This window comes from Jatropha curcas, chromosome 1 (assembly GCF_041381405.1).
Source record: "Jatropha curcas cultivar XTBG-Jc1 chromosome 1, XTBG_Jcur_1.0, whole genome shotgun sequence".
Taxonomy (NCBI): Eukaryota; Viridiplantae; Streptophyta; class Magnoliopsida; order Malpighiales; family Euphorbiaceae; genus Jatropha; species Jatropha curcas.
The window spans coordinates 30,539,075-30,566,032 of NC_143151.1; the positions used below are offsets into that span (position 1 = coordinate 30,539,075).

General features: G+C 32.9%; 2 protein-coding genes across 7 annotated transcripts; one reads left to right on the top strand and one right to left on the bottom strand.

Moving 5' to 3' along the window:
- Nucleotides 1–4,758: 4,758 nt before the first annotated feature.
- On the top strand, nt 4,759–14,967 carry LOC105634800 (protein TOPLESS). 3 transcript variants are annotated; one of them, XM_012217717.4, is made up of 27 exons: nt 4,759–4,931; nt 5,434–5,571; nt 5,675–5,854; nt 5,960–6,073; nt 6,155–6,313; nt 6,682–6,859; nt 6,943–7,069; nt 7,183–7,292; nt 7,499–7,664; nt 7,747–7,856; nt 7,971–8,040; nt 8,140–8,213; nt 8,303–8,398; nt 8,479–8,574; nt 8,742–8,869; nt 8,981–9,215; nt 9,291–9,452; nt 9,536–9,643; nt 9,878–10,024; nt 11,781–11,891; nt 11,974–12,153; nt 12,237–12,365; nt 12,449–12,544; nt 12,912–13,100; nt 13,195–13,361; nt 14,212–14,489; nt 14,804–14,967. In XM_012217717.4, the coding sequence occupies exons 2-26, from the start codon at nt 5,492–5,494 to the stop codon at nt 14,423–14,425; spliced, it is 3,426 nt and encodes a 1,141-aa protein (XP_012073107.1). In that variant the 5' UTR covers nt 4,759–4,931; nt 5,434–5,491; the 3' UTR covers nt 14,426–14,489; nt 14,804–14,967. The 3 variants fall into 3 exon arrangements, with proteins under 3 accessions (XP_012073107.1, XP_020535224.1, XP_012073108.1); XM_020679565.3 differs by having other exon boundaries at nt 14,215–14,489; XM_012217718.4 differs by having other exon boundaries at nt 7,747–7,829.
- Nucleotides 14,968–17,106: 2,139 nt separating this feature from the next.
- LOC105634801 (Leucine-rich repeat family protein) lies at nt 17,107–26,556 on the bottom strand. Of its 4 annotated transcripts, XM_012217720.4 has the most exons (17): nt 26,393–26,535; nt 26,188–26,241; nt 24,444–24,742; nt 24,229–24,357; nt 23,926–24,133; nt 23,006–23,152; nt 22,630–22,704; nt 21,888–21,959; nt 21,401–21,472; nt 21,019–21,090; nt 20,871–20,942; nt 20,256–20,327; nt 19,641–19,712; nt 18,555–18,698; nt 18,226–18,297; nt 17,998–18,144; nt 17,107–17,588 (listed from the first exon to the last, which is right to left on the bottom strand). In XM_012217720.4, the coding sequence occupies exons 3-17, from the start codon at nt 24,639–24,641 to the stop codon at nt 17,404–17,406; spliced, it is 1,737 nt and encodes a 578-aa protein (XP_012073110.1). In that variant the 5' UTR covers nt 24,642–24,742; nt 26,188–26,241; nt 26,393–26,535; the 3' UTR covers nt 17,107–17,403. The 4 variants fall into 4 exon arrangements, with proteins under 4 accessions (XP_012073110.1, XP_020535243.1, XP_012073109.1 ...); XM_020679584.3 differs by lacking the exon at nt 18,555–18,698 and having other exon boundaries at nt 24,444–24,621; nt 26,393–26,556; XM_012217719.4 differs by lacking the exon at nt 26,188–26,241 and having other exon boundaries at nt 26,393–26,551.
- Between the last annotated feature and the right edge of the window lie 402 nt (nt 26,557–26,958).

Genomic DNA, 26,958 nt, shown 5'->3' on the forward strand with positions numbered 1-26,958 from the left:
TTATATCTCCACTAGTGAGAATAAATTTTTTTTTATATAATTTTTTTAGTTAATGATAATTAAGTTTCTACTTAAAATTAATAAAATGTTAATTAAGTTTCAACTTCACTAGTTAATTATAGTGATGGTTTTAGGAATTTTTTTTTTTAAATAAAAAAAAAATGATGCAAGTGGAATTTTTTCTCTCGCTCTAAAGGGCACCCACAACATACAATAGTGGGGTTGCAAAAGGATGTCTATAAATGAAAGGTTTTGATTGAACTTCTTGTCATGGTTTGTTTTTAGCGTCAAGGGGAATAAATTTAATTGGGCTATGTACTATATATTATATATTATATATTTATTTATATATACATGAATGAGACATGTAATGTGGGAAAATACTCTTTTTAAGAACTTTCATTTCACATCCTTTGTCTCTAGTCTTGATTTTTCTTTTCCTAAATTCCTTTTTTGGTGCATTTTCTTTTTATACATCAGATTCAACCTTTCTTATCCTTTATTTATCAAAACATTAAAAATTCTTCTTGCATTTTAAGCTAATTTTATTTATAAAGTCAGAGTTTCAAAATTTAAACCATAATAACTTTTCATGTAGCGTTTTGACTAATATTCGATGGCATAACGTTTACAGTATTGTTTAGAGTTTAATAAAATAGATTATGAATGATTACACCTTTTAATATTCGATGAAACTCTTGTAAAATAGATCATAACTAATAGGACAACTAACAGTTACTATAGCAACTACTAAAATAACTCATTTTACTAAACAACCCTGTACAGTTGCTATTATCGGAAGATTTTACTTAAATATTACCGAGTATTAAAATATATTAAAAATATTAAATAATATATCATTGCATTCAATTCTCACCAATATATATTTTATAAATAAAAAAAAATTAAACATTTTGATTCTATTGATTAACGTACTGGTATTAGTGTAAGGAATATATTTATAATAAAAATTGAAAATTAATTGAAAAAAGGAAGTATGTGGAAAATTCTTAAAGAAAAAAACTCTATCACATAACCAATGGTCATTGCTCACGTACATGCAATATAAGAAGGGCTTTTGAGAGTCTTGGCTTGATAATAACAAAAGCTAAAGATACTTTTTTTAGGCTTTACCGCTGCACTTTTCTTCTTTCTTTTTTTGTTTTCATGATCTTTTACCTTTTCTGTATTATTTATAGAGCCTTTCGATTTCCCTTTTCCTTTTTTTTCCCCTTCACCATTAGCCTTGGATTTCAATTATAATGGCTACGAAATTTCTTTTTGTCCAAAATCGCATTAAATTTTAAAAATTAAAGAAATTTAGACGGTTTTTTCAATTTTATTTTCAAAATCAAATTTTAAAAATCATAAAACTTACCGTTTAAGTAACGGGTAAGTCGCTTATGAGTCGACAGCTAAAAAATGATTCAATAATTTTTTTAATTGAAATTCTCTATAAAATCAATCCGAAAATTATGTGGCGAACAAGAAATTCGTTTACTCTTTTTTTTTTTTTTTAATTTACACAAAATAAACTGTTTGATTTTATACAAGGTTTGAGAATATCCTAATTTAAATGAATTAAAAAAAAAAAAAAAAAAAAGACCACACGCGTATGGTTTAATACCACAAGGACATAATTTTTAGCAGTCGGTACCCATCACATCAAATCTGCCTCAGACTGCAACAAAAAAATTGTAGGGCCCAGTCCCTGACACCAGTCACACGACCACTTTGTTCCTTTGTCAGTTCTTCGTCTATTTCACGCTCCTTACCAGGGCGTGGGCTTGGATTATTCATCATTTCCCGTTTAATGCTAGAATCTTACCCTTTTCTTTCTATGGTGTTTTGAATTTTACCTGTCATGGGGTGTCTTTTCTTGGCAGATAATCACCGTCGATCTTTCTCGTGATTTGAAATTTGTGGAATTTCATAATAGTCTAATTTACTATGCGGATCATCTCATTCTTTTCTCATGAGCTCATGTCGGCCTTTTCTTTTCTTCTTAATTATTTTTTGTTTCACGTCCGAAAGTCAACTTTCCTGAGTTTAATAATCTGCATGGTCCGATTTATCGGTCTTAAGATTTATTTTCTCAATCAAATCTTTGACCCTAGTTAATTACTACTCATTCCTTTCGATTTAAATAGAAAACAAATAAACATGATCTATTTTAATAGCTATAAATATATATTTTATTTTATTTTATTTTAAATGTTCATTTAAAATTTTAAAATTATATTAATTATTTTTTTTATTCTTATCCATATTTATTAGGTAGAATTTATTTTTATATTTATATTTGAGAAGGAAAATTTAGATATTTTATCATGTATTTTTAGAAAATTTATAAATTTAATTTATTTTTTTAATCATTATAAAAAGAATAAATATTGCTATTAAAGTGAAACGGAATAATATTTAATACGTTGGAATTATAAACTTTGAAATTACTATATAACACAACTATGATTAATAATATTTAATATTGTTCAGTAGCATAAAGTTTATACTGGTCTTTAAAGTTTAAGAGAGTGTCAATTTTGATAAGATACACTTAGCTAATTTCGATATAATTCCACCTAATGTAAGTTATTTAGCCTCATTTCTTTAAAAAAAAAAACAAAAAACGGTTGATTGCCACGTAATTCCAGCTAATTTTGTCCCTCCCAGCAGGGGCTTGTTCATATCGGGTTTTTCTTAGGAAAAAAAAAATGTTATTATTAATATGTGGCAATAAAAAATCTATTGGATAAATATGGGTTGTTTGATTTTATATATTGAAAATTTAAAGTAAGAACGGTTTTATTTGAGTGAATTTGAGGGGAAAAAGAAAAAAAAAAAAAGGAGGAATATAATTAAAAAAATTTTGTTATTCACCGTTCAAATAAGGAAAAAACTATATATTTGAAATAAAAAAAAGCAAAGGAAAGACAAATATAGAAATTTCATCAAAAGAAATTAAATATAAATAAGTCTAATCATAAATTGCATAAACAAATAGTTTTAGCTTGATTTCAAGCATTCAATTCAGTAGAGCAATAAATTTGTGCCATAAGCGGAAAGTACACTACACTACGCTAACAAACATTATTCTACTTTATTATCTTTTTATTTACTGTAGATGAAATCTTCTAAATAACAACGAATTAATGTAAATAAAATTACCATTACAAGTGCTGATAATAATATAAAAAAATAAATTAACCAAAACTCAAACTGTATTAAAATAAATAGATACAAGAGAATATATTCAAAATCTATTAAAATAAATAAATCTCAAATATTTATTCAAAATCCACGCAAGTTTGAGAATTACTTAAGCAAAACACAAAAACAAAAATTAAGTGGCCCAAAAAGGATGGAACGGAGGTAGAAAGACCGTGAAGAACAACTTTGACCGTTTTTTAATTAAATAAAACTCATTCTTTTGATTTATATTTATATATATATATAAATAAGTTTCAATTTTACCCCCAAACTTGAAAGCAATATATAAAATTTTTTGAATAAAGCCTCAACATTTTATGAATAAAAAATTATGACAATTAACATTATGTATTACAGCCCCTATTTTATAATACTCGTCACATTTGCAATTTCACGTCCTTTAAAAAAACTATTAAATCTGTTTAAATTGTAATAAATTATTGATTATATTACCATTAATTTAATACTATTTTTAAAAAATAGTTAAATTAAAATAATAATTATTAGTCATGTAAAAAAACGGTAAATATGAAAAAAATATTCATTACTCGTTGAAATTACAAATATAACAAATATTTTAAAATAAAATATTTTTTCAAATGTGATAAATATTATAGAATAGAGTTAGCATTATCCTTTTATTAACTTTGATATACTTTAGAATTGTTGTCACTTAAATGATATTTTTATAAAATTAAGGTAGTACTAAGTCATAAAATTTTTACACAGTTTGGGTGCATTTAAATCAAATGAGTGTGTACGAACAGATGAGATTCAATTTTCATAGTGACATGCACTTTGTCTTCAACCAAACTTCCCTACCTACATTATTAATGTATCCACTAATTAATTATTATTATGGCTTAACCCATATCAACTCTATCATTTCTCCCCCAAAGTATCTCGCGATAAATCGCAAAATACATTTTTCTTAGAATGTGAACTTCATTTTCTCATCTCATGTATCGAAATCATGAACCAAAAATACTGTATCACGTGATACAATCAGTACCACGTCTCCATCTCTCCGTAAACTCAACTGACCACTCAATGGTAGTATAGTAATATTCTCTCAAATCTGAGGGTAAGTTCATTGGGCCCTGTCCGAGAAAAGATTGTCGTTTTATAAGGGATCTGAGAGGGTAAAAATCGCTTTCTCAACTTTCATACCATATTCCTCAGTTCCACCTCCACCTCAGTTCCTAGCCGTTGGATCCATTCAACAATCGCATTACCAAGACGATCTTTCTCTAAGTGGATCCATGATTTTGCAAGAACATGGGTAGTAGTAGACTTTATCGTAGATGATCTTTCAACTGAGCTAGACAGTTGTCAGCTAGAGATTCCGCGCCGATAAACTCGACAAATTGTAGCCGGCTAAGTGGGGACCATAATCAACTGGACTTATTCATAAGCACTGTCTCATTTCTATGATAACCTATATATGAAATGATAACTTCTTATTGATACGTCAAGGTGCTTATCATCTTGTTTATCTGTCTCCTCTTCCCTATAAAAATCGCCATTCCTACAAGGTTTAATGTTTGTATGTATATATATATAATTTCATAGAGAGAGAAAGTCTAGGAAGAGAAAGATAAATCTCGCTTCATTTCTGGAGAGATAAAGCTGCGTTTTCTTAGAGAGAGAAGCTTCTGTTAGCTCTCTCTCTGTCTCTAGCTCTCGCTTTGTGTCTCTGATCTCTCTGCTTTGTTTACGAGGTGAGTTTCTTAGAAATTTCGCTTTTTTGCTTTAGGCTATAGAATCTATCACTTTAATTTTTTTTTTTGTGTTCTTATTTTTTATTTTTTATTTTTCGAGTGCTCTTTTTTTTTTTTTTAAGCTTGACCCGCTTTTTGTTTGGGTTCATTTTGCCCTTTGTATCTTTGAATCCTATCTGATATAAAGCTGCTTTCCACGTCTCTTTGATCCCTGAAAAAAAATTTCAAAACCCTAATTTTGCTTTCGTTTTCTCTTCGTTTACTTGTTTATGATCCTGATTTCACTTCACATGTTTCGTTAAATGCTTTATTATGTGGAGTAATTTTGCCCAAAACAATGATTTTTGGTGTTAGTGGAGTATTTGGTGAAGATGGTTAAATGATCTGGTTCAAGGTGTATTTTTAAATTTCTAAGTTATTATTTTTTGTCTTCCTTGTTGAATAGTTTGTTATTATTTATGGCTGACTATTTTTTTGTATTTTTATGGAATTTCCCTTCCAGATCTAGTGCTAATTAGGGTGTTATTTGTGCATTTCTAAGTGGAAACGGAGCGTTTAAGATGTCATCTCTCAGTCGAGAGCTTGTGTTCTTGATACTGCAGTTCCTTGATGAGGAAAAGTTCAAAGAGACTGTTCATAAGTGAGTTTTTTTAATTATTTATTATTGCTATTATTAGGTATGTTTCCAATAATTATCAGTTAATAATGTGGACGCATTAATTATTGTTTGAAATGTAAAACAGGCTTGAACAGGAATCTGGGTTTTTCTTTAACATGAAGTATTTTGAGGATGAGGTGCACAGTGGTAATTGGGATGAGGTGGAGAAGTACCTCTCTGGTTTCACTAAAGTGGATGATAATCGATACTCAATGAAAATCTTTTTTGAAATTAGGAAGCAAAAATATCTAGAAGCATTGGATAAGTAAGCAAAAGGTTCTTCAGTTTTATATCGATTTATATTTGAGGAGTAATAACTTATTTGCAACAGTTGTCTATGCATGGATGACAATTTTTGAGATTTTGATAGGCAAAATCGGTCCAAGGCAGTGGATATATTGGTGAAGGATTTGAAAGTGTTTGCAACATTCAATGAGGAGCTTTTTAAGGAAATCACACAGCTACTGACATTGGAAAATTTCAGGTATTAGACATAGGCTAAATAATTTGAAGTCCTAGGGTGAAGTAAGTAAAGCAATTAGAATGAAAGTGGTTTTGTTTACAGGGAGAATGAGCAACTATCCAAGTATGGAGACACAAAGTCAGCAAGAGCAATTATGTTGGTAGAGCTCAAAAAGCTTATTGAAGCAAATCCCTTGTTTCGTGATAAATTGCAGTTTCCTAACCTTAAAAATTCAAGGTTGCGGACTCTCATTAACCAAAGGTAATTTTCCTAGTGATGCTGTATGGTTAATCCAACTGATGAGATTTGTTTTTATCCGAAAGTCTCTTCAAGGGCTTTTATCGCTTGACAATTTTCTTATAGTCCTTAGATATATGAATCTGTCTGTCTTTAATAAATGCATTTTGTACATATAAACATTAACAGATATGTTCTCACCCATGTAATCTGTGGCGGGCTTGTGCAAAATCCTTATGTACATACAAGTATACTGAGGTTGCAGTTGGTTATTTAATCGCTAGAGACTCTGCGGAATGCACATTAACATCAAGGATTTAGTTGGCATTAATTACTTTCTCATACATGATGTTGTGCACAAATAAGGAACTTATTTCGTGTCTAAATTACAGCTTGAATTGGCAGCATCAACTTTGTAAAAATCCGAGGCCAAATCCAGATATTAAAACACTCTTTGTGGACCATTCATGTGGTCAACCAAATGGTGCTCGGGCTCCATCACCTGCAAATAATCCTTTGCTTGGATCCTTACCAAAAGCTGGAGGGTTTCCTCCTCTTGGTGCACATGGGGTTGGTTACCTGGCTTGTTCTGTTTTAATGCTCTGTATTTGTGGTGTATTCTGATCTTAATGTTCTTGGGTTTTTGTATTCAGCCATTTCAACCTACACCAGCATCAGTTCCAGCACCACTTGCAGGTTGGATGTCTAATCCTTCCACAGTCACTCATCAAGCAGTTTCTGGGGGTGGAGCCATTGGTCTTGGTGCTCCATCAATCCCAGGTAATATCCTTAGTTTTGATACGAATGTTTAAGTTGCTCTCCTCATCATGCTGAGATTGTATGAAACAGGTTGTTTGTTTTTAACAACAAATGTGTTTTGTTGCCTTGCATAGCTGCTCTGAAGCATCCAAGGACTCCTCCAACTAACGCTTCTGTGGACTACCCATCTGGAGATTCTGATCATGTTGCAAAGCGGACAAGGCCCATGGGAATTACTGATGAGGTAGCTTATTTTAACTTAACCGATTGTGTTATGCAAATATGAATTAGCTTGATGGTTATGTTCATGAAATTTATTCAGAAGTGATCTCCATGTTTTATTATTTTTGTTGTGAATTTGCCTAATTTTCCTGTTTTTGTTATTTATGCCGAAGTTATTTACATATTCATCCCTATATATATGTCTTTTAACTTCTCTTGTTTATGCAGGTAAATTTGCCAGTTAATGTGTTGCCAGTATCATTTCCAGGACATGGTCATGGTCAGACTTTTAATGCACCAGATGACTTGCCAAAGACTGTTGCACGGACTTTGAATCAGGGATCATCTCCTATGAGCATGGATTTTCATCCTGTTCAACAAACTCTTCTTCTAGGTATGTATTGTTTATATGTCTTTCATTTGGTTGATATTCTCTGCCTTACTTGGTAATTCATCACCAAATATTTGTGCTACAGTTGGTACCAATGTTGGGGATGTTGGGCTATGGGAAGTTGGTTCTAGGGAGCTACTCGTGTCAAGAAACTTCAAAGTTTGGGATGTTAGTTCATGCTCTATGCCTCTTCAGGTTTATCCATTGTGTTCTGTGCAGTCAATAATCTAAATTATTGTACATATTTTGTGCTTAATGCCTGTCATATTAGAATTAGTGAAAAGTAAATTTATTTTTTATGAAATTCAGGCGGCTTTAGTCAAGGATCCTGGTGTCTCTGTGAACCGTGTGATTTGGAGTCCTGATGGTTCCTTATTTGGTAAGCTAAAATCTTTTGCAATCCATTATAGAGCACATTCATCAAATATTATAGGGATGGGATGAACTCTCTGATATTGCCTATCTGTTCCAATGACAGGTGTTGCATACTCGAGGCATATTGTACAAATATATTCTTACCATGGCGGTGGTGATGTAAGGCAGCACCTGGAGGTATAAAATTGAGCTGAATTATAGAGTTTGTCTGTTGTGTTCTTTGATTTTCTTCAACAAAAATTGACAGTATAGGTTTCTGGGTTTAGATTGATGCTCATGTTGGGGGAGTAAATGATCTTGCATTCTCCACTCCTAATAAACAACTCTGTGTAATAACCTGTGGGGATGACAAGACCATCAAGGTTTGTTCTTTTGTAATTACTTCTGTATCTGTTCTGGATTAGCTGGATGTCCTTGTTGCTTATTTATTGTGTAATGTTAGGTATGGGATGCTGCTAGTGGTGCAAAACAGTATATCTTTGAAGGACATGAGGCTCCTGTTTATTCTGTCTGTCCTCATTATAAGGAAAACATTCAGGTAGCTAATTGATTCTCACAAACTTTTTTTCTTCACCACCTCTAATTGTCTCTTGTCACCTACTTTGGGTTTTTTATGCGTCTATTGCTTTCCTGCAACAGATTATTGCCAGTCTCCACTGGTGCTTCACGTTCTTTATTTTATTTTATTTTATTTTTCCTCCTCAGTTTATCTTCTCAACAGCATTGGATGGTAAGATAAAAGCTTGGTTGTATGACAATTTGGGATCTCGAGTTGATTATGAGGCTCCTGGCCGCTGGTGCACAACCATGGCTTACAGTGCTGATGGTACAAGGTTAATATACTCAACTCACTGTACTGCAAAATCTTGTCTTTCGATGAAAATCAATACATGGAAAAATAACATCAAATTTTGGTCCCTTTTGTTTCTGAATGAAAACTGTAGGCTCTTTTCATGTGGGACAAGTAAAGATGGGGAGTCACATATTGTTGAATGGAATGAAAGTGAAGGCAATGTGAAAAGGAGCTATCAAGGTTTCCGGAAACGTTCTTTGGGTGTTGTGCAATTTGATACAACAAAGAACCGATTTTTGGCTGCTGGTGATGATTTCTCTATCAAGTTTTGGGATATGGACAATGTTCAACTTTTGACTTCAATAGATGCTGATGGAGGTCTTCCAGTAAGTTCATTTTGTACTAGTAAGAGCATGTTTTGAGGATGATAGGTGCTCATTTTTGGCTTTACTAATTCTTAGGCAAGCCCGAGAATCCGCTTCAACAAAGACGGCACTCTCTTGGCAGTTTCTGCCAATGAAAATGGTATAAAAATATTGGCAAATTCAGATGGTCTTAGGTTGTTGCGCTCGTTTGAGAATATATCTTATGATGCCTCACGAGCATCTGAAAATGTTACAAAGGTAATATTATTACATTATTGGTTCTTATGTTATGTTTGCATGTTAAAGATCAAGTCTTGCCTAACAAATGTTCTCTCGTGCAGCCTATAATTAACCCAATCTCAGCAGCAGCGGCGGCGGCAGCAGCAGCAACTGCAACTAGTGCAGGACTTGCAGACAGAAGTGCTTCTGTGGTTACTATTCCTGGACTGGTTCGTCGGAAACACTTGTTCTTTTATATCCAGCACACATTAGAAACTTGAATAGCAATTACTTCAATCACAAAATTACATATTTATATGCTTTTAACACAGTATGTTTTATTTATGAGGAGTAGAGTAGAGCCTAAAAGCATGATTTGATGAATTTTCTGTTAGTGATACAAGAATCTTTCATATATATTTATATGTATATATATATTGTTTAGAGAAAATTTATTTTTGTAGAATGGAGATGCTCGGAACTTGGGAGATGTGAAACCTAGAATAACTGATGAATCCAATGACAAATCAAAAATATGGAAGCTCACTGAAATTAATGAACCATCTCAATGTCGATCTTTGAGGCTTCCTGACAACTTGAGAGTGAACAAGGTAAATTTTGCTCATGAGCGTCCTCTTTTTATATCTACTAGTTTGCCTGAAAGTAGTTTCCTGGATGGCAATGGGCTGATTATCATCTTGGTCTTTCACAGTCACTGATAGTTTGCCCTGAAATACTTTCATGCATGGTGCTGATCTGATCCTCATTTTCATCTATTATGGTCATTTATAGTGTTTTTGAGTACTATTTTTGGCATTCTTGGCAGAACTGCTATCAATTGGACTCTTGACTGTTCTTTTTCTTATGCCTGTAGTTTACAGACACCTTCATGACTTACATTCACTGGTGCACGTCTTAGTTAAGCTCCAAATTTGTTTTGAACCTAACATTGTCAGAGCATTTTTACCCTGTCCATGCTCCTATATTTATATTTGAATTTTGCTTGCTTCCCTCTTCTTAATGCCAGCACATTTACCTTATGAGGTGATCTGCCATGGGACCATGTGGTTTAATTTGATAACTGGCAAGTGAAGCCATTTTAAAATTAGAAGTACTTGCAATTAATGAAATCCAGTTTTGCATTTTTTTTTTTTATTGTTTAATGTTATTCTGCATAAGTAATTGAAGAGTGTACATTAAGTGACGGAGGGTGAAATAATTTTAAAACCTCATGCAGTTAGCAATAATCTAGGATTGTAGGGAGTTCATAACTTTTCAAAATTCAGTTTTTTTAGGTGTATACATGAAGTTGACTTCCCTGTAAAATTTGACCCTTTTATTACTTAGCAAATACATGAATTCAGAATGCTTCAAGAGCACATCTGTTGCTTTATTATTTATTGATTTTTTAACTTGTAGCCTTTGGTGCAAGGAGCACGCAATAAATGAAAATCTGCCTGCTCTAGTTATTAGTTAATTTTGTGGCTTGAACTTGAAAGGTCCACCTTTGACTTAAGCAAGATATCTGCACTAGGAAAAATAGGGATTGATGCAAACCTAAGGGTGCGTTTACTTAATGAAAACAGAAAATGAAAAATGCGTTTACTTGATAATAATAAAAAATTATATTTTAATTTAACTTCACAAACATTATTTATAACTTTCATAATTAAAAGAAATAAAATATCATAAAATAAATTTAGAAATTTTTTTATATAAAAGTTTTTGAATTTTTTACTATTGCTTATTAATGATAATATCATTTTTTATCATTTTGTAAAATGTTTTAAAAATAAAGGATATAATATATTTATAATAATAAAATTAATTATTTATTAAAGCATAATATAAAAGAAAACATTTTTATTTTTTCAAATGAAAATATTTTATAGAAAAAATTATTTATAGATATTATGATTTTGATAATGAAAATATCATTTTAAAAAAGTGGAAAACATGTCTTTTGTTATAAAGGAAAACTCTGGAAAATAACCTAAAGCTGTTTTCCAAATCTTAGTTAAATATTGAAAAACTAAAAAACTTCTAAATAGAAAACTGACTGATTTGAACACAAAACTTTGTTTTCCAGTTTTTTTGGAAAACTTTTCTAAAAAACTACTTCAGTTTTCTACAAGTGAACACACCCTAAGTGTTTCGGTTAAAAAGTCAATGAAACACTGTTTTTCCGTTGTTATTCCAAATGAACCAGTAGGTAACAGTTTGCTATTATGGCCATTGATCTAATGAAGTGGGTTATGATTCCATATCAAGTAGGTTCTTGAGCTCCTGCACATAGAAAAATTTTTGTTGGCTCCATTCTTCTTCTAATGATGATATCCTCATTAGCTTCCCTCTTGAATATTGCAGATATCAAGGTTAATTTATACAAACTCAGGTAATGCCATTTTGGCATTAGCATCAAATGCTATTCATCTGCTATGGAAGTGGCAACGGAGTGAGCGTAATTCTTCTGGAAAGGTATCAGAAGATTCAGCTACCTTGCATGTGAGTTGAATTTTTAAGTTCCATTTTGCCTTAACATTGGTCCTTCATCCTGTAGGCAACTGCCAATGTGTCACCTCAATTATGGCAACCATCAAGTGGCATTCTGATGACCAATGAGATTACTGATACTAACCCAGAAGAGGCTGTGCCTTGCTTTGCTTTGTCTAAAAATGATTCTTATGTTATGTCAGCATCTGGAGGGAAGATTTCACTATTTAATATGATGACATTTAAGGTGCTGCATAAATCTTTGTGTGTAATTTGGATATTCTGTGAATTTCAAAACAACCAAATGATTCTTCTTTTGAGTAAATGCAGACAATGACGACTTTCATGCCGCCGCCACCTGCAGCAACGTTTCTTGCTTTCCATCCTCAAGATAATAACATTATTGCTATTGGTATGGATGATAATACAATTCAGATCTATAATGTCCGTGTAGACGAGGTATAAGTTAGTTTTGAACAGTTTTTTTCATTTTTCCTGTTTAGAAATGTTGCTTGTTACTTATATTGTTGTTATTGGTTCAGGTCAAGAGCAAACTCAAAGGTCATTCTAAAAGAATAACTGGCCTTGCCTTCTCCCATGTGCTGAATGTGCTAGTTTCATCAGGAGCAGATGCTCAGGTAACAATTTTCCCATCAGATGTCTTGCAGTGTAGTCACTTAGGTCAGTTTTTGATCACTGTGGGAGGATTATTAATATTTAGATTACTGAATTTATTTCTTTGAGTAAACATGCTTGTATGCTGATTTTTATTTGCTTTTGACATTAGAAATTCGTTAGGTTTCTTGAAATGATAGAAAGATGAAGAGTCTATGCTTTTGTTTCTTATATGGCATGAACAGCTAATTCCTGTTCTCAACTTTCTGGATTTTCCACACTTTGCTGAATATGAAAAATTAGAATTCCTAAATCCAGACGCTCCTTTCTTTTGGGTCTCTCACTTTGAAGTTTGAATCAAAGTTTTCATCCTCATCTTTTGTTCTCCAGCTTTGCGTATGGAACTCTGATGGATGGGAAAAGCAGAAGACAAGATTTTTGCAGGTTCCAGCTGGAAGGACAACAACAGGACAATCAGACACGCGAGTACAGTTTCATCAGGACCAGATACAATTCCTGGTTGTACACGAAACTCAGCTTGCAATATATGAAGCAACAAAACTAGAGTGTGTAAAACAGGTAGCTTTTTCTTTTTCTCTTCTCCTTACTTTTGAAGCAACTTGATGCCCTTTGTTCTTAATTCATTTATTTATTTATTTTTAAATTCTTATAGTGGGTCACTCGTGAGTCCTCTGCTCCAATCTCTCATGCGACATTTTCATGCGATAGTCAGCTGGTATATGCTTGCTTCTTAGACGCAACAGTTTGTGTGTTTAGTGCTCAAAATCTGAGACTACGTTGTCGTATCAATCCTTCCTCTTTTCTTCCTGCAAATGTCAGGTAATGCTCTTCCACCCTTGATGGACATAGGTCTATTTAGATTCAATTCCATATTAGTTTTGGTTGGTACACATTTTGTGTGAAATAATTCTGTATTTGCAACAACCAATATTAATCCAATTGATTCTTGTTTTCGTGCTTGAAAGAAGCAAAAGTGGTTATTTTCTAATGGTTTTTTGGTTCCTGATCATGCTCACTAGCACAAAATAAATTAACTGACCATCATTTTGCAAATCAGAGTTCCTTGGTCCACTCCCTTTATGAAATTTGATTTGCCACATTCTTACCCTCAAATAACTTTACAAGGTGGAATATCTCTTTATTATGTTTTTCTAGAGAAAGCAATTGGCATAAAGTGTAGACCAAGTAGTGTTGTATCCTGAAACTATCATTAAACTTTTTCCCAAATTTTGGTATCCTGACTTTTAAGGAAATATTTACAAAAAAAAAAAAATAAATAAATAAAGGAAACATAAATTTGATCATTGACAATGCTGAACAACCAGGAATGAGTATCAAGATGTGCTTAACCATAGCAATATCTCTCATCAGTCATAGGCCCTATTCAGCAACAGCTTTAAATGTAGCGTTTTGACCATGGTCAAACACTATATCTGTTATTTATAGTTTTTGGTGACATAGTGTTTATATAGACTTAGAGTTTGAGGGAGCACAATATTAAAAATTGCTTTCTTTATGTTTCATGAGATGCTACTAGGATCCTTGAGGTGCAGTGTTATTCGCCATTTTCTGCATCGCAGTTGTATAATGGTTGCTATTTTGATTTAGCAGTAATGGTACTTGACTCCTATTTGTGCCATGTCAATGATAACACTTGTTTTCTACACAGCAGTTCGAATGTCCACCCACTTGTGATTGCTGCACATCCACAAGAATCAAATCAGTTTGCATTGGGACTATCAGATGGTGGGGTTCATGTCTTTGAACCCCTTGAATCTGAAGGAAAATGGGGTGTGCCTCCACCTGCTGAGAATGGGTCAGCAAGCAGTGTGCCAACTGCTCCTTCTGTTGGGCCTTCAGGTTCAGAACAAGTCCAGAGATGATTGAATGACTGCCAGAGCACAAGTTCTTTTACATGCTTGGCTTGGTGGCCCTCTCGTAATTTAGGTATGATTGGCTTCTATACTCTTTTGTTTTTTTTTTTTTTTTTTTTTTTTTTTTTTTTTTTTTTTTTTTTTTTTTTTTGGCTTTTAGAACTAGTCGCACATCTGGAGTATCAAACATTATATATTAACCTAATATTAAGGTATAATTATAGAAGTCACGGATGGGCCAGCGTTATACAAAGGCTAGCCTTCTTGTCTGGTTTAACTTCATTCAATTTTTGCTTTATAATTTCTCTTTAAATTTAACATGATATGCCTTTCTTTTTGTCCTCCCATTTCTCACATCTGCTGTCTTGATTTCATTTTTGTTTGCAGTTTGAGGTTCCTGATATGTAATTTACTCAAGGAACAACTTGCAAAAGATGTAGATTTAGCATGTTTTGGCAGATACTGTGTAAGGTAAATGTTGTAGGAATATTATTAGTGAAATGCTTTTCACCATTTTAGAAAGAAATATCTCGAAGATTTTTTATTTTTTATTGGTTATGTGTTAATTTTCTTTCATTTCAATTGTTAAATAGTCTGAAAGTTTTAATAGTCTGTCTTTGAACCCTTGGCATTTTCAAATATTATAGGTGCTTCATTTTTTTTTTTTATTTGTTTATATGTAGAAAACCTCTGTTGTTGTTGACACCCTCCTCTCTTGCCTTTCTTTTGCAATTTAGACATGACATAATTCAGGTTCTTTTCTTTTCTGCAAATTTAACATCATCACATGGAGTATATTACTTCTAGTGAGAGCCTTGTATTGTATTAGGATGCTTATGACTGCCCCCATTTATCAAAATGGTCCAAAACTGTTTATGCTTTTTAAGTGGAGAGCTTGCAATTTCATGTCAACTCATGCCTTGTTTTGTGGCTTCCAATATGGTGTATTTCTGATTCTATTGGAATCCATGTTTGTCTAAGGACCGTATAAATCAAATGACCATCTTGAATTCATGATCTCAAGAAGTTATTAATATTGTATTTTTTTTTTTTTTTTTTCTACAATTGAATATTTTTTTTAACAAAAAAGAAAGTTGATTTTTTGCATTATTGGATATTTGATCACTTGTCTGCTACTACAAAATTTAGACAAGAATAAAAACAAAAAAATAATTGCATACCAATAATAGAACTAGGAGAACAAGCAACTGTCTATCAGGATGGCTAAAGAGGAGTTGCATACCAACTTATTCATGCATAAAAAATACGTTTTATTTTCGGCTAAATGGAACGAAAAAATCAAAATGGATAGAAAATAGCTGCAAAAGAACAGGGTGAAGAATGACATGCGATCCTTAGACATCTCAACAGCATCAGCATCAGCATCTTCATTTCTGTATCTATAGAAGTTTGTGAGAAATAATTCTCTAAATATCTTCGTAGAATTGAATTGATTTTGGAATATCTCATCTCTTCGATTCATCCCGTGTATCATTTAATTAGAAATGAAAATTACATAAAAGTAAATAATGTAGTTATTTTGAAGATGAAATATAAGCTTATGTAGTCGAGTTGTGTTATATATTAGATTCTCCGATAAATATATATATAAAAGTACATATTAGATCGAAATAATGCAAACTAAAACCTAATTTCTTTGAAGTGATTGCAAGTAACCATAGTCCCACTGGTAGGTTGTTAATTTGCAGATCTCCTCAAAATGGCTTTTGGGGGAGACAATTCTATTGCATTGAACTAAATGGTTTGGTGATAATCCAAGTGGGTAGTGGCTTATACTCGTAAATTAGTTATCATTGGCTCTATCCGTTATTTTTGCTGTTGCTTTTTGAACTAAATGGTTTAAGGATTTGTTTGTTTCGCAAAAGATAATAACGCAATCTTAAACAGAACTAAAATATGTCATGTCTTGTTAATTTCCCATATAAAGCAGTCTCTCAAATAAACCTTGAAATGCCTCGTCTTTTTAATTTCAATCTCATCTTATAATCGTGATATGATAGCCATCCAATCCAACCAACTCACAAAAGACAGGTAGCCACAGCTGTGAATAAAGAAGGCTTGGCTTATATGCTTGAAGTGCAAAGTCCTTGTTCAGCTTATTTAACATAACAAATAAATCAAATTGGAGCTTGTAAAGTACAAATGGAACATAACTTCACTAATTTAGTTGTTCAAGTTTAAAGTTTTACATTCTAGAACTAGATGCATGAACCTTCTAAATGAAATTTCCACACGTTAGTTAATGTTGTTATTTTCCTAGAGTTCTTAAAAGTTGAAAGATCATTAATAATTACTAATTCACATACAGGGAAAATAACACTTAAATCAGTGAATTATCCTTAATTATATTAACCCATACGCTGCCTTTTCATAATAAAAAAAAATAAAAAAAAATAAAAAACAACCTACGAGCTAATATTTGATGAACTGTAATCACAGAACAATGTATGGCACACTCAATATTCGGATTTATAGTATAGTGTTTACATTATAAATATCTTTAATTGCGTTACATTATGTAATATATTTCATCACGGCTCGCAAAAACATAGCAACATTATTCCAATTACGATTCCAATGGCTAAAAATAATAAGAAAACAAACAAGCACGTGCATATTCATGGAATTAGTTTTAAGAGCTTATAGCTAATGCAGAGAAACTGAAAATATAAAAGAAAAATAAGTGCATAACAAGCTGTCTAACAAGCATATACACGATTTTTTTTTTTTGGCAATCCTAATTTACCATAGCTCAAAATACTTGCCACGGAAGCTTATCTACAATTTCTTTTCATACTGAACAATATGAAAGAAAGCTTCACATACTGGGCAAATTCTTTTTGAAGCATTCCCCATATGCATATGTACAGTTCATCATTTTGTAAACTTTGTTATTATTTAGAATATCGGAGACCTTCCATGCCAACAGAAGCTATTTACAGAATGTTCCATATTTACATCCTCAACTACTCGGGCCGGAAGCTCACCAGTTGAGGAAGTTCACTTGATTGAAGTCTCTTAATGTCACTGGCCGTCACCTTGCATGACTCCAAGGTCAATGACTTCAAATTTTTCAGTGGCTTCAGATGCTGCAACCCTGCACTGGTTATACGAGAATTTGACATGTTCAATGAGACCAACCCTGTCAACCCTGCAAGTATATCCACAGACATAATAAATAAAATAAATGAATGTCTGCAGAAGGCCTATAAAACAATATAGAAATTAGGGTTCCTTTACTCCTTTAGTGTATGTAATATGATTTCAGTAAAAAGAGGATAATTAAGCAATCTAATAGATCAGCTAGTTACTTGTCAATGCACTCCAGGCTGGCAGTAAAAATAGTGTAACTCCAATAACTTGATGGAAATTTTTTAGTATTTTTAATTACATATAAACTTCCATACACATACCATCTTTTTCAGCCACATATCCAGTTTGATTCATCACAAAGAGAAGTAATAGGAATATTAATCAGAGAGGGGCTATGAGGTGCTAATCCACTAAACAATATAACCAAATGAAGTAGTTGATTTAGAGCAAAGTGCATTGGCTATTACCAGAAATCATTTCCAATGATTTATCTGTTAGGTTGCAGTTCTGTGACAAATTTAGCAGTGACAAGGATGAAAGATCTTTGATGTTCCTTATGCCAGCATCAGTTAATCCTCCTCCACATATTTCCAGGGACTGCAGATTCTTGAAATCTACATGAAAACCGAAAAAACAGTATGACAAGAGGAAAAATTATCTGATGTTCATTACACATCCAACATCATGAGGCCTACTTCGCAAATAGTTTGTTCCAGAATCTGTAATACGAGCTCCAAAGAGGTCCAAGTGTGTCAATTTAGTCAAACCTGCAAAAAGAAACAAAGAAATACAAAGTCAGTTGCATGCATCTAGTACTAAACATTCAAGAACTAAAATAATTAATAGAAGCATGATAGCACAATGTCAAATTTCATATAACATACCATTTGGATCACTGCTTATAGGCTCCCTCTTAATAAATACAAGTATTGGAAGCATTTAAATATAAAAAAACAAAAACATAGATACCAAGACTAAGACTCATTTAGCCATTACTCTACAAAACTTCTGCAAACGGACTTACTCGTCAGGGCTGCAAGTCCACTATCTGTAATTTGGCGAGCATCTAGATTAAGTGACTTAAGAGATGACAATCCAGACAATTTTCTTATACCACCATCCGTAACCATAGTGAATGATAAATTTATACTCTCCAAATTGGTCAAACCTAATAAGAAAAAACCAATAAAAAGATCATGTCATGTAATGCATAGAAACAAAATGACTCGATTATGCAATGGATATAAACCACAAGTTCATATCGGGAATTAAGGGGGAAAATTTTGGTAGGAACTACTTGATTATCTTTCACATTCAACATTTCTAGAGGAATCCCCTTACGGCAATTCGTGTAGTAAAAATTCCCCAAAACTAAGTTGTCATGCACCACAACCATATTCAAATCTGTCTACCTCAATACAACTATTACGCCTTAATCCCAAACCCAATCCATTTCTTTCATTCCTCTCGATTTTTTTTTAATTATTTATGAAGACCTAGCATATCTAGATCTTCCACAAACACTTTCTTCCCTGGTCATCTAGGGTCTTCCTCTCTGTTCCTAGTCTCATCTACTGAAAGATGCTTTATTTTCCGTTATATCTAAACGTCAAATTTAATATCGTGTTTCAAATTCCATCAGGATCCATTTCAAAAGGTAAAGAAAGGTGGATTTAAATGTGTTTCAAGTAAAAATTGTACCATACCAACATAATGTCAAATTTAAATACTCTATTCAATTCAATTTCTCATCTATCAAATGGACTCTTACAGAATTGTATAGTCTTCTGTCTATCTCTTTCAAAATTAATAAAGAAAAATCAAGCAACAATGTGTCACTTGAGAAAACTCACAAAGGCTTACGTTCACCATCCAAAAGTAAATATTGTTAAATGAAACCAGTAACTCTAAAGATTGCAACGTTCACAACTAGAGGAGGGAACTTTCTACCATCAGCTAGAAGCTTTGAATAATAGATAGCAACAGAAGGAAGTAAAACAATCATAATAAAATACAAGTAAAAGAATGTACACTACAACCAACTAGAAAAAGAGGAATATCTATCGGAACTGATTTAACATATTAATCTACAAGGAGATAAATTTCTAACCAGATAGGTGGCGCAGCCCATTGCTTCCAACTTCAGTATCCGACAACACTAAACATTTCAAACGTTGAATGCCTAAAATACCAAAAAAAATATTTGCAAAATTATCGCTGTTAATAAAAAGAAAAGGAGAGATTGAAAGCATGAAAATGTGTGCACTTCAAGTCATGAAGTCAATGCAGGAATATGCACGTTAAAATTGAGCAAGACAGTTCATCGGGGCTTTATTGGACTTCAAGATTTGGAGAGACTTAGAATAGAAATGAACAACAAATAATAATAAAGTTGAGAGGTACTATATATAAAAAAATTCTAGATCTTTGGGTGCCACTACTATATAGTAAGTTATTTATATTTAAAACATAATAATATATGGATGGCAAATGAAATTTTTGGAGAACTTGAGGCAACATATATATTTATAAAGAAAAAAAATTATGAAATATTTATGACATTTGCATTACATTGATGCACAATATTGGGCGTGCAACATTATAATATTTACTGAGTCACATAGAAGCACATTTGCATAACCTTTTGACTAAAAGAAATTAAAACAAAAATAAAATTAACACGAACACATCAGACAGAAAAAGGTGAAGCAATAGAATCAGTTACCTGTCATATTAGCCAACCCCTCATCATGAATTCTGCAAGAATCTAAGTTCAAGCTCTCTAAGTTTGTTAAACCTACTCAAAACAATGTAAAAGGAAACAATTTTAAAAAAAAAGAAAAAGATAATAATCTAACTTAAATTTTTCCAATTTTATAAACACCGTAATGCATAATACCAATTCATGTTCAGACTTTTAGATAAATTCAAAATATTTAGTACACTTGGAACAGCTAACAAGGCTTTCTGCTGATACTTTGGCAACTACTAAACACTGGAAAGAAATTCACACGTTTTTCCAACAACCAAATACTGAAACAAGTTGCAAAGCTTCCAGTGATTATGCTTGACTAGCATGTATTAAGGGACAAGAAATTCAAGGGGAAAAATTAGCAGTCCCTTATTACCTTCAAATATTAGTGCGACATGCTTTATGGCAGGAGCAGTCTGTTATTACTTATTTCTGTTTTAGTTTACAAACTTTCTCATCATTTTAGGGCTGTCAACCAATCTTATTATTAATTAACATAAGCTTATCCACAATTAAACAGTATGGAACCATGAAATAATTTATGATCTACAGTCTTGGAACGAATAAAATAAGAGAAAAAGAAACAACCTTTCAGGTGAACCAAACATGCATCCGTGATGTCATTGAAGCCCAAGTTAAGCACCTTTAGTTTCCTGAGCTCTGTTGAAGACATGGCATGCTATAAGCATAGGATCATAATGTCCAGGATATGTTTGAATCATAAAGTAGTACTTACTGGAGAAACCCTCACATCCATCATCAGATAGCTGACATCTGTTAAGATTCAAGTACATCAGAGAGGCAAGATCTGCACAAAAACGGGGGCAAATAGAAATCATGTTAAACCCAACCTTCAGCACAAAATCAAACAGAAACAGACAGAAAATTGACAGAGGTCTGAACAATGTCCGCCCCACATTCACTCATATGGACATGAAACCATTCAAGTATCAGTAGTCAATTTCAGGCCAAATGCAGAATTCAGGTTTATGGAACACCACAAAATCAACAGAATTATACTCATAAATTGCTAAAGCAAGTGAATGGAAGCAAGCCATGATATTGATAACAAGTGTCATGACTAACATATATGTCAAGCAGTCAAATGGAATGCAAACCTGAGAGAGAGTCCAAGCATGCAGCAGTGACTGGGCACCCCTCCAAATTTAACAGATTAAGCTTATGCAAACCTGAAGCACATAAATTGTAATTAACCTTTTCCTCTTATTTGGGAGTAACAATCAACTTCAAAACATAATGGAAAATTATGTGCTGTTGAGTTGAACAGCTCAAGGTTTATATTGTTGGATAAAGCGCTCATAAAATGGGAGAGTATCAGTACTTAATGGGGGCATCTAACTATCTAAAGAAGTATCAGACTACCAACATGTGTGTTGTCCCCATACTACATATACCTATTTCCCAGCTAGTGCTCATTCAACTGCCATGCACAAAAGAAAAGGTTGAACTGATCTGTTTATGTAAATTAAATAACTGTCAACTCATTAGTCACTAAAGAAAATAATGACTGTTCCATGTTTCCAAGAGTATGAGATAATTTTACAACTTTAAATAGCAATATAGACGTAACAGAAAAACAAATACCTTTCAAATAAGAAATGCCCACATCTGTCGCCTTACTGCAGGAAATTTGTAATCCTTTCAAGTTTATCAACCCTGGAACACACTTATATGAGCAATTTGTGCAGCAGGCAAGACTGGAGAACTTATTAGATCAAAGTTCAACTTAACAGATTCACAATTTCCACATGAATTTATCTCAATCGGTAGAACTAGCCAATTAACAAGTGCTTTTCAAATTTCTATCCATTTTATTTGTCATACAACGTGGATCAGGTCAAAGATGGCCTCTGAATCGTATAAATCCGTAGAACAAAAAACCTAGGGTTTTAATTCTATGGATTTTTTGATTCCAGGCATTTTGATTTTAAAAAATTCCTCAATCCATACATGTGTGTTATAATCTGTGAACTTTTCAATTGGGTCAGGCCAAAGATGGCCTCTGAATCGTATAAATCTGTAGAATAAAAACCTAGGGTTTTAGTTCTATGGATTTTTTGATTCCATGCATTCTGATTTAAAAAAATCCCTGAATCCATACATGTGTGTTATAATTCTACGGATTTTTCAATTCCATACATTATAAGGTGGTAAGAGAGAAGGAATTGTGTGTTATAGATAAGAGGCAGTCTCAATGCAGATCATAATGCAGCGACATATATCTCTTTTATTTTCTTTTCTTTTTCTTTTTTTCTTTTTTTCTTTTTTTTTTTTTTTGGGGGGGGTAAGAAGGGATGGGAGATGACATGTGTTTGAGGCATATTACCTGAGAGATCCTTCATATCAGCATCTGTTATGCAGTTACACCATTTAACGTTAAGAGATTCCAGCTTCCTCAAACCTGTTGAATGACAGAGGAGTATGGATAAGCCAATAAAGTAATTACAATGTTAACACATTCCTCATAACATCACAACTTTCAAGCTCTAATTTCAATCTTCTCGGTTACCATCAATTCTTAAATTATAATCCTTCAGCACAAGTACAGACACACCAAGTAGCTATGCATACAGATATATTAGCAGATATGCATCAATCCAAATGCACACAAACATTACTTTTAAATGTAACCTTAAATCCCAGCACAAGAAATTTATACAGTTACCTAATCAAGTCAGAAACCCTTTAAAGATGGAAAATACCTTTAAGATGAGCAAGTCCACCACCAATGCCAGGACATCTCTCCAAGTCCAGTTTAACCAAGTTAACTAAGCTGGCAAAGGCACTCATTCCTTGCGCTGTAATAAAATTGTTTCTTCTAAAACTCAAAGTTGTCAAGTTTGAGAGGCCTGCAGTTTTTGCACAAACACAATATCACAAATCCAAACTTAATGGTGGTTGTAAGCACATTCCCACAACTTGAGATGAGAGGAAAAAAAAAGATCCAGAAAAGAGAAAGGAGTCAAAATAAAGAGTGAGTGCAGTGAAACAGAGATGGTAATTGAATGGAAAGGAGTCAAAGCAACAGTGAAGTATTCCGAAACAAGGCCACAGTTGAAGAGGAAATTGAACTAACAATCTCCTCTATAAAGGTGCAACTATCAAATGGGCAGTGCCTTAGAGAAATGGGTATATAGGCAATGCTCAATTTTCATTTAAAATAAAGACAAGGAAAGAAAGATCTCCTGACTCCAACTTCCCCACTTCTTGAAAAGGATATTTGCACCTTGCACGTCAAGACTGCAGAAGTTGTTAGTTCAAGTAGGTATGAAGTACCTCTTAAATTGATTTAAATTGTCCAAATAGAATGTCCACACAGAAATATAATATATCCAGATATGGTAAAACAAGAAAGAAAATTTGAGTTCTGACTGTAGACTATAGAGGTCAGTCAGCTACAGGAACTGCAACTAATCCTGCATGTAGAGCAAGATAATTGATTTCCCGTTCTTCTAAATTTCAAAGATCCAGAATTGTAGCATCATATGTCACAATCACTAGAGTTTAATTGCTCTGACTTCTGCCCTACACTCCTTGAGTTCAGAAATATATGACTGTAGTGATTATTAACTATGAACTATGACTAAGAACCAAATGACTTTAGGGGGAAAGAAAAGCTTACTGCTGATGTGACGAAGTCCAAGGTCTGAAATCTGTTCACAATAATTAAAATTTAAGGCTTGAACGTTTGTGCAGTCTTTTAAATAAATCAGACCGGAATCAGTGACATCTGATCCAGAAAGATCCACAGAGAGTAAAGATATCCCTTGTGAAGAGATAACATCCATCCAATTATCATTAACGGCAGGACATTCTCCCAAGTGAAGATCCTATTAGACCCACAAGCAGATCATCCACAAGTAAAATCAACAAGCAAACAGTGCAAAAATCTTTAAAGGATTTGGCATTTCTAACTAGAAATTACCTGGAGAGCACAATCTCGAAAAGCTTCAAGAGAAACCTCAGTCAAACATTGAGAATACACCAGTTCATTGAAGATCTGCTGACTAATGTCTCTTGGAAGCATAGAAAACGTGTTATATTTCTCTATATCCTGATCAAGGAAAAAGCTTAAGTAATCAGTCCAGTCTGGAAAAAAAAATTAATAGGGATTCCGATACGTCATAGAACAGAACATACTTTACATATTTTTTGGATGCACAATTCCATGAGTGATGGACATCTCTGATTCCCCCATTGCAGTTCACATGCAGGTCTGGAAAATGAAGTTGCCAACCACTTTGAGCTCAAACTTTTGCTATATTGTCTAGAAATCCTGCTGGGTAAACTATCTTCATTATCCAGTTGATCTCTCTTCCTAGAACAAGCTCCCCCCATTGAGGAAATATCTTGCAATCAATTAGGTCATAAAAACTGCAGCAGAATACTACCCTAATCCATTCAATTAACAAAAATAGAAACATGCACTCTACTTCACCCTGTACAAATGAGAAACATTATAGCAGAATAAGTATAAAGCCACATTATTGTCAACATAATACTCTCCTAAAAATAATATTCAATAATTTCTTGTTATAGGGGGGCCGTTCTTTGAAGTGGAATTGTTTAAAATTACTTTTGAAGAGGGCATTCTTAAAGTTCCTTGTTTTGAAGAATTAAATGAGCAATAGAAAATCAAATATGTGAGCCTGACAAATGCAAGCACCAAAGAAAGCCAGCGGCTAAAAAATGCAGCATGTCAGGCTAGATACCTCTTATTTTAAGACATACCATTAAGATATACCCAGATTATATGATACTATGATCAAAAAAAAAAAAAAAAAAAAAAAAAAAAAAAAAAAAAAAAAAAAAAGATAAAGAAAAAAATTATAACTTTTCTTCTCCTGAAAAAAATAATAAAATCAACACATAATTCTACTCATTGGTAGTAGCAAACTTAAAACTCTGTTTTCTGACACACGGCATTCATTTCGCTTTGTAGCCAAAAGTGCAAACATAACAAAACTGATGCTGGTTTTCCAGTGTATAATATATAATGAAACTTAATGGAAAATAAAGGTACAATCTACAGTACATGCTAAAATTACCTATTCAAACCACCAGTGCCTGCCAAATGCTGCACAACCAACAAGGCTACATTGCGGGCACTCAATCAATTCAAAATCAACATGGTGGTAAATGTCCAAAACCATTAAAAGTATTGTCTTTTTTCATCAAATTAAGGAAAAACATCAACAATCAACTAGCCTAACTTCCTTACCAATAAATCAATGCATTTCTAAAAGAGAGTTGACGTGATCATTAATAATAACCTTTTAGTCTACATTTTAACACACTTTAGCTCATTAATTAAGTAGGTTAAGATTTACAACTTCGCATATTATAATGGCAAGTAATTGCATTGGAAATACAGTTAAACCACAACAAGATCTTAAAAATTAAGAAAAGCGAATTACAATTATACAAGGAAACCTTTGGACCAGTTATGAACATAAATCCAGTTTGATCCGATAAAATTACCGTTTTATAAGCAAGAATCAATACTTCAAATTTTGAATTCCAAAACCAGAAAAAAAAAAAAAAAAAAAAAAAAAAAAAAAAAAACACCTCACCTATTTTCATAATCGCGGTGCAGTTCAACTTTCAACCATTTCATATCCTCGAGAAAATAATAAATTCCAATTCTTAAATTTGAAATAAAATTTTTTCAGCAACTAAACCCAGAAAATATCAATGACTGGCAAAATAAGCAAAGGCAAAAAAGGAAACTAAAAGGGAAAAAGGGAAATGAAAACGTTAAGCTGAAATAACTGAAACAAAGAACAACAATTCTGAGTTTTCACAACAAGCAAAACAGAGATAACTGATCATATAAAAAGTGCTAAAAAGATAACTTCAAAAAAAAAAAAAAAAAAAAACTAACCACATAACTAATATACGCGAGCGTCTGACTATATCCATATGTACACAGATATCGCTGTAAAGAATTAGATGCTAAACGCTCAGAAAGTGAAATTTTATTTCCCATAAAGATATCCACAAATCATTTTCATGGAAATCATTTTCCGAGGAAACAAACAACAGACTCGAAACAAAACGTAAAACAAAACAAGATTCTCCCTTAATACCTTATCATGATCGATTATCCGAATCGATTTGTATCAATCTCTCTTATCACAAAGACATTCCCATACCCATTAACGCAGAGAAAGATAGAAACAGAGAGAGAGAGAGACTGTGGAGAAAACAGAATTGTGTAGGCCGGACTAAAAGAATAGAAAATGCCAAAAGGGAACCGAGGCTGTGACCGAACCAGAAAATATAGAGCTCGATGAATGACACGTGGATTAAAGTCAGTGACGAAGGAAAGGTAGGTTCGGCGTTAGGCGCACTGAAAGGAAACAATGAATTAGAAGAAGAGATAAAGGAGGAGAAAGGTAGGCCAAGAGGGGTCCCACTTGGGTATAGATTTTTATTTTTCTTACTAACCCACTTTGCTTTATCCATTAGCGGGAGAATGGGGCCCATTGGTGGTGGTTTTCTTTTGAGGATTGTACACGCAAAGGTTCTCTTTGTTGAATGTTCAGATTAGTGATTATTACAAGTAATTAAATTTTTCTTTTTTGAAATTACGAGTAATTAAATGATTAAAGAGGTGGGCGCGTAAGGATATCATATAATAATAGTATGATTA